General features: G+C 39.0%; 1 protein-coding gene across 4 annotated transcripts in view; it reads right to left on the bottom strand.

The window, feature by feature from the left end:
• The window catches only part of CHD9 (chromodomain helicase DNA binding protein 9), a 90,469-nt gene that overhangs the window by 64,015 nt on the left and 14,020 nt on the right, over positions 1-12,434 (bottom strand). For 3 of the 4 annotated variants that reach the window (XM_082062700.1, XM_082062702.1, XM_082062701.1), the window contains exon 4: positions 8,662-10,264. In XM_082062700.1, coding sequence (XP_081918826.1) covers positions 8,662-10,098 — 1,437 coding nt within the window. In that variant the 5' untranslated portion in view covers positions 10,099-10,264. Of the gene's footprint in view, positions 1-5,881; positions 6,020-8,661; positions 10,265-12,434 lie in introns of those variants that run through there. The other variant, XM_082062706.1, reaches the window with a different exon arrangement.

Raw genomic sequence — 12,434 nt, 5'->3', positions numbered from 1 at the left:
TATTCCTGAACAAAATCCTTCCCCCTGGTTGAGGAGGAAAACTAGATGCCTACAGAAAAGGAATTCATCAAAAAGAGGGGATGGTTTGGAAATGGTCACAGGTCAGAGGATGCTACTGGGGAGCAACAAGGTTTAATTTCAGGCAAAGAAAAAATGCAGAAGCAAAAAAAAACCCAAACTGTTTTTCCCCAGAAGTCTCCTAAAAGTTTCCAGAGAAAGAACATAGCACCAAGAGCTTGGCAGAGATAACCATCGCTACAAACCAGCAGGGAGCATGAACTTTTGGTAGGGGTCAAACATTACAAGTTGCAAGACCAGTCTCCAGCAACATCAGCACAGCAATAATTTTTTATCTCAGCTGAGTCTGGCTGTTAGTAAAAGCAGCAGGACTAGACCCAGCGTGAAGGTCAAAACAGGGGAAACTCTTATTGTGTTTAACAGCAATAAAATCAGCAGAACCTGCTGTGGGCAGGGAGCAGGATGGGATGGCCTGAGCACCGCGGGGAGCACCAGCACCTTCTGTCCCCAGCGACCACAGCCAGGTCACTGCGTCTCAACATCTCCTGAGATCAGGCCAAACCTCTACACATTGGCAATCCACTGGTTTTCCAGCCAAAAAGCAGGCCGGGCTGGCACCATAAAATGTGTCTCTTGTGTAGCACCTGGAGTTGACCAGGTGCCATCATGTTCTACCACCTCATTGCACCTCAAGGAAATCTCCACACAGTGATATAAACAGGAGCTATGACAGACACAGCAAAATAAATTCACCTGATCTTTTAAAAAGCTGTTCTTACCAAACTCAAAGATAGTAAGACACGTCTGATTTTGTCACTCATATGTTCCTTAAATTAATCCACCCGCCTTCCCTGTGACAACCGTGTGTGGAACAGCTGGTCGCTGCTTTGAAGAACCAAAGTTGCCGCTACAGCAACATTTCCTCATGGAGCTGAGCTGTTCCTGGGCCTCAGGAGTGGCTGCTACAAACCTTTTGGAGAGAAGAAAACCAACCCAAATGCACTGCAGCTTCCAGCACTATTTCTTACCCTTCTGCAGTACAAACCCAGGCACTGTGAGCCGCAGCACGGTGCAAGTCACTAAAACCACAATAGCTGTGTTTATCTAGGAAGTTTGCTTAGAATACTGTTAAGAAAATCTCCTCTTATATGAGTGGTACTCAGCAAAGGAGACACTACAGTGAAACAACTGTTTTTAAGATTACTCTTAAGATTATTTTAAAAACATGTCAGTCAGAACTCTCTTTCTGAAACAGTGTTTCAAATGATAACAAACAAAATGCTCAGAACCAAAATATTTGTGATGTTTTCTTTAACACTAAGGTAAACTTCCCTTTTCTTTCCAACATATAAGCTAAATTGTGAAATCACAAATCATCTCTTACAAGAGGCCTTCCTATCAATCTATGAAACCAGTTCTGGTTTGCAATTCAATATGCTACTGAATAGCATTATGTGCACATATACGATACACCTCTAACATTGAAATGACTTTCAAATACAGACTAACTCCTGGAAAGGCAATATGTAAAAGATGGGAACAATTTCCTAAGATATAAATTAAAATGCTGGCCTTCACAGGGAGACATCAAGGGAGCAAAAAACCCCAGTAAGTGCAAAACACAAGCCAAATAACCCACACAAAAGAAAATCTGCCACATTTATGAAAGAAAAAAAATCAATCTCTACTACAAATTACACAGCTTTCAAAAATGTAAGACGTGTCAACTGCTTCCAGCCTAGAGCTACATTCCTAGATACATTTATCAAACTTACTCAAGTCAACATAAGAATTCTAAGTCTCATAATCCCAGAAATCCATTCACTTAAGAGTCCCCAGACTGAATTCACTCAACAGCTGAAGACAGACACTGTCTTGGAAATCCACGTAACCAGCAGCTTGTGCAAAGTTCTTAACCTGGTAATGAAGAAAAAACCACCCAAACCTCTCCAGAGGTAGACGGCTGTTAGGTGGACAAAGCGTTGGAAATTCATTTGATCTCTCTATATATTGAAAATTAAAGTAAGAGCAAAAAAGAAACTGTAAAACCTGAGTTCACAAAGCACAGAGACATTTGGACAAAAGCAACATCCATTCCAATTGTACTTCAGAATCTTTGGCTCCAAAACCACGCTACTGGTTAACAAATCTACAAGTTCTACCTCTCTCTCAGTAACAGTTCACTGACACTTTATAAAGTGTTAATTTTCCACAACATGTCTCAAGATGCAGCGCTGCTCTGGAAGTTTTAGAGGCAATGGTATGTTTGAAGGCACTCAGAAATTCAGATTTTAGCTGCAGCTCCATGTACAATTATTTTGCCTTTACTGCAGAAAGTGAAGCTTCTCCTCCCTCCCTCCCCACCACTGTTTCTACATTTCTTCCTGTTCCGAAGAACTACAATTACCTGTTGCTGTCTTTACAAAACAATTTCAGATGGGGTTTGTCTTTTGTTTTCTCTGTAATTCAGTTCCACTTCTTCCCGACACCGCACGTGCACAATTACATCAATACTCTCACATTACTGAATTACCTTCTGGTTGTTCAGTGTTAACAAGACATCTGCTTGCAAATAATTATTTAGATTATTCAATCACACTTCTTCTGCAACATTATTAAAAAATAATATCTATTTTACTTATTTTTGTCAACTAGTCTCGCCTTGCTATCTCCAGGATTACTCCTGTAAGCTGACCCAGCCAAAAGCTTCCTTCCCATGCTTGCCATCTGTTAACTACTTTTTAGAAAAACGCTTCATTTTTGGCACATTTTAAAGACAGTTATTGCAGTCATTTAATGAGTGTGCAATTATCTCAGGAAAAAAAACTATATTCTTAAATTATAACAATCATTACAACAGCAAGTACTTTGTTTTCAAGGGGACACATATACAAAGAATGGGACGGCCTCATTATTTGACGGGTGATGAAGGTTGAGAGAGACTTAAGAAAAGCATCAGCGATAGCAAGGAAGATTCAAAACAAGAACGATGAAACAATTTAGCTCTACCCAGAGATGGTAATTACTAACAAACTCATAAAACCCTTAAAACAATAAAGCAGATACTCTGGTGCATTTTCTCTGTTCTTAGAAGTCCAGCAGTTCTGGTCTTTCCCTTACTATACAGCTGTATTTTGAAAGGAAAACCAAGGGAAATGAAAAATGGATAAATTAAAAGTTATAATAAATATTCATCAGTAAATGTGTTACAGAGTAATCTCACAAACATGTACTTCCTTTCCCCAACATAGCCAATTTGTCATTTTAAAAAGAAATAAAATGTATTAAACGTTTATATAAAACTTAGATAAAATACATACAAAGGGAAATGCTTATACATTCAAGAATAATAAATAAATCTATCAAAATATCGCTATCTTCAGTGATGAATACAACACTGGCAAAAAGCCACACATTAGTAAGGAAAACATACTATGTCCAGCTATAGTTTAAAAGACTTAGTTCATTGCAGGAATGTGCTCCTCGAGCTCAGAGCCGATGTCCTGCTCCTCTCATTAACTGTGCTTCTGACACAGCTTCACCGCTCCCGTTCCCGCTATTTGTGCCTTTCCGAAAATAATAAAGCAAAAAAAGCTGCAAAAGACGGTACAAAGAAGGTCAGCAGAGGGATGACTTTCACAACTTGTACATGCACGATAAACCCATTAGGTGCTGGGAGATGACAACTGAGGAGCAAATTCATTGAGCTCCTAACAAGGACAGTGAAAATTGCTCTTCAAGCACAGAGAACTAAATGCAGAGCATACAACTCCTACAAGTGTTTAAAAGGAAAGTTCAGGCAGAGACTTACTTTGGTTCATATGACCATGTCACCCCCAAAATTAACCGTAATTCAAGGAAGAAGAGCACTATAAATGCAGTGAATACGCATAGTGGGAGCTATACCAGCATTATTAAACGTTTTAGGAGAAAGAATAAGTTTTAAGATTCTTTTGGTTTAGAGATTGGCTTTCTGGGGGGCGTGGGGTATGGCTTTTTACATTTCATCATTACAAGATACGATTTTTAATGTCCTCACCCCAACACAAACACTTACTGAAACAGATGTTTCAATTTCAGTTTTCAGATGATGCAAAGCATGACAAATTTTGATAGATGTATTTTATTATGCCCTGTCCCACTGAAAACTGTCATCTACTGTTTCACAAGCAAAATATAGAGCAGCATCATAATTCTACAATCTGATATTGTAACAGGACTTCGGAGCCATAACCTATAGACATACTATGCAAAATAGCCAGTCTCTTCTACAAAGAATTTACATGTAGTGTGATCAGTTCATTACTTTAAAATATTTCTCATTACAAGCTCACTTAAAATTAAACTATATAGAATGTGAGAAATACACTCTGACAAACAGTTCATCCTTGACTTCTATACATCTCCCTTAATTGCCTATATCATTGGCTTGTTGTACCTCCCACATTAGCCACAAAAACAACACTGCTTACTATGTATTTCTTCCCCAAAAGTGCAAGATTTCCTATACAAGTAGAACAGCAACCAATGGCAGAGTAAAAAGCTTACGAGTGCAATAATCATCTAAGGGGCTGTGCCATCCTGACACATAGAGATGTTCCAGGTACGATGCTGACCAAGCAATCACCTACAATGGTCAGACTTCCCTGCTTAACTTGCAACAAGGGCAAGACAACTCTCTGAAAATCCAGTGTCAGCTGTTGCTCTAAAACAAGTGCAAGCATAAAAGCAGTTGCATGTTTCAAGTCAGTTTTTACAAGAGTCAGATGCAAGATACTGTAACTTATGAATACACTGAATTATCAAGTTATGTGCCAAACTTTCAGTCACAAAAGGGAAAAATCCCATTCATCTGATTTAAGAACTAAGACTACCACCTTGTCCTATAGCACTTATTAACGGAAAACTATTTTCCAGTTTAACCTCAATTACTCTGCTTTCAGGTATGTAGCCAGAAGAGAGTAAAACGCCACAGTGAGATGATTGTAAACAGTTTATACTTCAGATTATCTTTCCAACTTCCTTTTTCTTCTACACATGCAGAACTGAATGTCAAAACCTATATTTTTGTCACCTTTTTTCAACTTTATTAAAAGCAAATAGATTATGTATCGAAACAGTTTTAAGTCAAGTTCAAAAGATCAGAAGTGTTTTATTAGGCAGACTGAGACTCCATGAATCTTCAGTTTACTTTCTGTTTTCCAACTCTGATGAAAAATGCATGATGTGAAATTAAAAGGAACAATTTATTTACAATTATAATCTAATTACAGCAGGCATGGAAAGTATAACAGCAGCATAAGACATTCTAGATTGTTTTTAGTTCTGCAGTATTATACTGAACAGATTGTATTAATTTTTAAATGAACTTCTTTCAAAAAAATATCTGTACAAGTAAAAATGTGATGAGCATGCTTGCTTTCAAATAATGAAGCAAGTATTTAATGTTCTTAACTTGAAATAACTTCAGCATAAGTGTAGTTAAAGATCTTTGGTTGTCTAATGTTGAGTCCATTCCAATAGCTACACTTTGTTAACTATTTCATTAAATAAAGGTTTCCTTTCTGAAATCATCTCAGTCATTATCAAACTAAAACTCATCAAAATAATTTAAGCCCTATGTAATTGTTTCCTCAACATGCACAAAAGCCAGTGTGAAACATTGTCTTGCTAAACAATAAACATTTCACCTTAACTATTACATATACAAGTAAAAAAAATAAATGCAAAATCCCTTCCCACTGACTCCTGGCCTAGAGACACCCAGTTTGTCAGACCCATATTCATATTCCCTCCCCAGCCCTTACCCCGCTTTTCCTCCCTAGTTAAACCTTTGAAAAAAGCTCATGCTGAACAAACTCACCTTGAACTTGAAATTCCACAAAGGGAATCAAAGAATAAGAGTGAGAATTAGAACTAAACGCCCTCTTGGAATTGTGATCGCACAGCAGACAGATCGGAAACGCTCTGCCATCCTTTGCTGTTGCTGCTGGTATTCCACACACTGCCAATGTAAAGAGGCTTCTCCATCGGCTGCTCTGTCGCTCCCTATCAATATGTTCCTCAAACAGCTTCACAGCTACCGCTTCACAACCGGCTGCTGAAGGAAACAGTCAACTGCCGGCTGATTAGATAAACTTAAGGTCAGAATCCAATTTATGCAATTTATTGCGTACCCTGAAATAATAAAAACCAAACCACGCAGTTTCATAACTATCTGTTTTCTGTCTGTTTCATTTCGAAGTTCCAGGGGAAAAAGGTGAAGTTTTAATACTGTAATGTTGCTCTGTTTTCACACCACTATAAAAATTAAACCCAAGCCCCCAAAACCTTAAACCCCCTCCATACGTCTCGGAACTTTCCCTCTATTCCTGGTCACAAACCAAAGCGCTACAACTGATGCCAGCAGGATTGAAATATATCTTACAAAGATTGTGGTGTATACCATGGAAAAGTCACAACACCAAGTTTTATTAGACTTTTTGCCAGCTGCCTTGTATTCCACGTGCTCCTCACAACTCATACTGACCTCTCTGCTCCCCCTCCCCGAACTAAAAATGAGAATGTTTGCCAAAACCAAGAGAACACATCTCCTGCCATCATCCCGTTAATTTAGCCAATCTCAACCGCACAGCTCTACAGGTGTTCTACCAACATCACACCGCAATTCTACACAAAAAAATTCACTAGTAGCAATTGGAAATTATACGCTCCATAAAGACAAGCAGAAGTTGTAAGGGAGAAGCAGTCTGCTTAACCAAGACTGAACATGAAATGTGTTAAACCCTTATCGCTACACTAATGGCAAAATTAAAGAGGGGGAAAAAAGTGTTAGATTGGCTCCCCCACAGGCCTGTGTCCTGCAAACCAAGCAGAACCAAGAGTCAGTAGCGAAGTTCCTTTCTTTTCCTTCCTAGCATTTTTTTTTTTTCCAATAAGACACCATTCTATATTCTCAGGTAGGGGGAATATAGGGGACAAGAATATAAAGAAGTAAGACAGTCATTACCGTCTTTTTAAAGCTGCCGGCATGTACATATTTGATGTCAGAATTGCCTCTATTTTCAAAGGCACAGATTGAAAATTAGGAAACATTCCCAAATACAAGTCAAATTCCAACTAGAATTTAAACCAGGACTTTAAAATAAAAATTCCCACTTTCACTGTTCACATGTACATGGATTTCAACAGACGGTCCCACAATTTTGGAAACCCCAGATAACCAGTGATGGCAGCTGAATATGTGCACTTATCACATGGAAGCTACAGCTCCCTCTGCCAAATTAGATATTGTTTTGGCATATAATGGAAGAAGTTTCAGTCACCCCTGCCAAACCTAATTGGGGCTGAAAGCTCCCGGGCAGAGCCAAACTGTGATCATGTTAACGTGCGAACTTACAGGTAACGCTGTCACCGATACCACTCTTCAAGCATTAACAAGGAAAGCCACCAAATCGGTCTCCAAAACCACAGCAATAGCTTTGAACATTGATACATTTGAAAAGCGGAAAGAATAATTATTTGTGCCTTTGGTTATTAAGTGTCTTCTCTATTCGAGACGTATATTCTTTTGATTTAGGATTTTTTTTGAGCTGAAAAATGTGCAAGAATCTCACATATGCTGAGGTTTCTAACTTTACTTGTCCTATTTGTTTTTGAAAAGCTTGGCTCCTTTGATGAGACCAAAGCAATCCAGAAACACCAGTCTGTAGTTGAATTTATTGACACTTACATGCTTCCTATAAAAGATGATGACACAAGTGAAGATAAAGATCACCATTAAAAAAATGGACTTAATATCTCAATTAAAACCATCTGAAAATTCACTATGTTATGAGAAACCACTTGCAAGGCTAAAGGATTTTCTTTCTCAACTCTTCAATGCTCACACCGTTGTAATTTCTCTCAGATAATCTCAAAAACACTGTCTGCAAAGTTTGTTTCTCTTGTATATCATTAAAAAAAGTACAATATCATATTTATGCCACTTGTCCTCTGTGTGGAGGGCTTTCCTACTTGCAGTAGATGTGCACATTACACTAAAACAACTGCAGAGTTTTTTTGGTTTTGACAAAAGTAACAAAATCAAACACAGGCACAGCCTTTTATATGTTTTCTATTATTACTAATCACACCAAAAACAACACAAAAATTTTGTATTTTTAGCCAATGAGCACGAGCACAAAGACACCAAGGAAAGGACCAAGGTGCAACACAACCAGCGCAATTCTCGCAGGAAATCAGCCACACAAACCTTATTAAAGCTCCTACAAATATCTCACTGTAAGTACTTCAAAAGACAATAAGCCATTATATTCACACCAAAACCATAAAACTGTGTTTCTCTGCTCTACTTAAGAAACATAAGCATCAGAAGGACTGGCACCATATTCTCAGGATAAATATTTCAGGTCATATAAACTGTTTTTCTGCAATGGTAAGAAAACAGGAGAAAGCAAGGTCTGCATCGACAGGGTGGATTTCTTTTGCCTAAACTAGCTGTTATTTAGACTTCTTCGGGGTCAAGTAACAGCTCAGAGACGTCAGCTACCGTGATTTAGCACAAGCTCCAGTCCATACTAATCATTTGACCAGCTCAACGAAATCCAACAGCTCACCTCCCACCCCCGAATCCCTCCATACCTGTCCCTGCAAGGTGACACGACCCCGGTCCTGCAGATGCTGATGAGAAACCGAAGAGTGCCAAGGATGGATCTGGCTTGGAGGCTGTGCCCGAACGAGGTCAGGCGAGGGTGCTACTGGCTGTGGGGTGATGTGGTGGTCCAGGTCATGCTCCAAAACGTGGCTTGTGCTATCCTGAACAAATGCGGAATCGTCGAACTGTGGCAGAAGGTCCTCCTGGAGGAGGTCGTCTGGGTCAAGTCCCGTAAATGGTTCACTGTGAGTCTCGACTTGATGAAGTAAGTTGTCATCTAAAGACGTAAAACCATTGCTTTCTATAGGGTCGGTGAAATGGCTTATCTGAGAAGCAGAACCAGCAGAAGCTGGGAAACTAATATTCACAGGAGAGAGTTTTGAACTACTAAAGTTGCCCTGAGGATGCGCAGAATGCAACATTTGAAAACTATTTGAATTCAGCGGCGTACTAGGATTCAACATGTGCTCCGTCGTTTCTTGCTTGGTCCCTGTTTGAGATGTAAAGGCATCGCTTCCAGTGAAGTCGGAGATCGAGTGTGTCTGCTGGCTGGTAGAAAGAGCTGTTGTAGGCTGAAGAAGGCTGGTTGGAGAAATGTGGTTGTTAGAGTAAGAATAGGGAGATGAAAATTGTTGGCTATTATTGACAGAACACGGAGTAATAGTTGGGGACTGTCCATCAAAATTTCCTTCTTGATTCCCACAGAAATGTATCGAAGCGCTTGCAGCTTGAGAAAACTGCTGAACGGACAGAGGCTGCTGTGAAGTGGATGGATTAGAAACCACAGGCGGGTGGTTAACACTGACTCTGTGAGATGTGGACACGTTCACTTCCATGAAGTCTTTCGGCTGACTCAGAGCATCCTGCGCCGCGCCGCTCCTGCTCTGCGGCGGCCGTAGCGAGGCACACTGATGCTGCGGTTCGTTAGCCTGAAATAAGGCAAAGTCATGGTGTGCTACAAAGCTTTTGTTTTGCTGCATAGACTGAGAATGTCCTTGGTGAAAAGGGGACCCATTTTGATTGGAAACGGTCGTGGCAGTTTGATGACCCCACATAGGGCTCCCATCAGCCACGTCTGGAAACATCCCATTGGATTGGTTTTGCGGATGAATTGGTGAACAACTGAACTGAGAGTGCGGCGATAAGACGTTGTCAGCTGAGCTGTTAAAGGACTGATTTACTGAGTGAAGTTTCAGTGAATCGTACTGACTCAGCTGATCAAACTCACTCATCTTCTGTTGATTTTGAGCATCTTGCACATGGTTCAATGAGTCTATGTGCAAAGGTTCAAATTCTGCACCCAAATTCAATTCATCAACAAGTGAAACAGGTCCAGGTTGAACAAAGGCATCATCTGACAAACCTTCTAATGTCTCACTAAAAAGATTGGCATCATCAAAAAAATCCATCATAGGATCAGTCATCTTGATAGGTCTCTACTGCTTTTGCTCTCAACTCCAAATGGAGTCAATTTTGGCTCTCTGCAGTGAACAGAAACAAATGACATCCAGCGGTCACCACCTTATCCACGGCATGCCAACATCCATTAGTGCTTCCGATGAAACATTTGTCTTAAAGTGTTAAAGCATCCTATAGGAGAGAAAAAAAACAGAGAGAGAAAAATTACTTCCACGACTCTCCTCATCACTTGTTCACATCCCCAGCACTTTTACAGATTTTTGGTATTTTGATCATGTCGTTACAGTTTAGTTAAAGCATGAATCAATTAAGTTATTTTTGCTTATACTCAATGCTCTGTGCAGCATTTATCATTTTTGTCTTTTATGTAATTAAAGCAATATTTGATGTTTTAAATGTAATGGTTTCATTTTTTCATTCAGTTTGCTCTATTACCTAAGCACAATTGTGGATTCTCCTTTACCATTTTCATAGAATTACCAAATTGTAACAGAATTGTGGGTTTAGTTTTCTGGAATTAAAATGTAAATGTAGAACAAAATCATGTAATACACAATATTTACACAACAATTCTGTCTGTTTAAGCAAGAAACTTGAGAGGTTATAAATGACATTTACAAACAAAGCTACCTTGACTTCAGTAGGAAAAGATTAGTTACTCTGGTTCTTCTATTTAAGTTGCATTAAGTAAGATTCTGAAAAACTAAGTTTTATCTCGCTTAAAGACATGATTGAGCTCTTATTTAAAGGAAGGGACAAGGGGACAAATGCAGTGACACAGCCAAAGATAAGCACATGAAAAGAACTACCTTTGGTTCAACAACAGAATTTACACACTTACACAGTCTTGAAACACAAGTCTTTTTTCTTTTTTATTTATTCATAGTATTGCTGAGTGATCACCAATTAATTAGCTTCCAATCAGGGATTTCAGACAGCTGAGAAAGATGGTTCGTTTAACTTTAGCCTAAAAACTTGCACATTGCCAGTGTAATCAAACAGAATGGGAAATGAATGAAAATGTCTGCCTGGTATTTACCTCTCCAAGTAACTAGTAAGTCTCTAGAATAGAATAACAATCACTTAAAATGAGCATCTTCATGGAATAATCATTCCTTTGTCCTGTCAATCCATATATCTACTATGAAGAAAAAGGGACAGAAAACAGCCACAGCTTTTAATTCCTGCTCCTACTATTAATAGTACTAATCGTAAAGCTTCCTTTCATGCTCTCCCTCTATTTCAATTGCAATTCTTCATTAATGAACTCTCCTAAGAATATGATGAGTAGAGAAGTCTTCCAGAAATGGACACCCCGGAAATGTGAAATGTTTTCTGATGGACAAGGCTTGGACTGAACCCATTAAGTACAAAGTGTCTTGGACATGCTGATGAAAACCTGTTCTGCTTATACTCCTAGTCTAATGATTGAGCGTTGTGCCCATAGCCAGAATAAAGCCTAACCTAAATTAATCAACCTTATTGAGGGTTTGGGTGTATATATATATATGTGTGTGTGTGTATATATAAATAAAACTTCTGGTCTACACAGAAGAAGGACAGATGGATCCTGTATCACAATGAAAGACACCAACTGGTGACATCTCCCAAGTAGTGATTGGTATGAGTGTTAATTACTATGAGTACAGAGAACAATCATGCTGTAAAAAAAAGACAGAGAAGCTTAGGAAGCAGACAGCTCAGCACAGCAAAGAAGTTGTAGATTCCAGATGATACATGTACAACTTATTGCTTAAATTACCATCCCAAGTCTAACATAAATTAGACCCCTTTATCTTCCAACACTGATTAAATTGTGGGCTTATGATTAAAAGCAACAGAATGATGACTTTCCTGGTATCAAACACCTTCCAACAGAGGATAAACCACCATCAGGATTCAGGCAGATTATGTGCAGGATTCTAATACAGTTCTCCCTCATCTCTGGATATTTCGACTCAAAAGATAAGTCAGGGGAGAGCTATTTTAGCTAAGAGAAGACAACAAAGTCAGATTAAGTACGACGAAAGAATATCGTAGACACACAACAGATGATCTAATTAAAGAAACTTTCATCTGGGGAAAGATAGATGGAAATGGTGGCAACCATGTGTAAAATGTCGTGTTCCGGGCTATCAAGGACCCCACTGCTAAAAACTCACATTTGAAGCCTGTATCAATAAAAGTTCACATATTGAAACTGAGTATTAAGAGCTCAGCAGGCTGCATTCAGCTCCTCAGTTATCCCCAGACATAACCCATATTTTGGCTTCTTTGCTCATAACCCAAACAACAATTTTCAGCTTAGTTTTTCCTACTTACTTTCAGCATGAAGAAAACA

The sequence above is a fragment of the Streptopelia decaocto genome (genome assembly GCF_964273445.1).
Source record: "Streptopelia decaocto genome assembly, chromosome: 11".
NCBI classification, from domain to species: domain Eukaryota; kingdom Metazoa; phylum Chordata; class Aves; order Columbiformes; family Columbidae; genus Streptopelia; species Streptopelia decaocto.
Note: the sequence above shows the minus strand (reverse complement) of the source record. Positions and strands in the feature narration are given on the sequence as shown.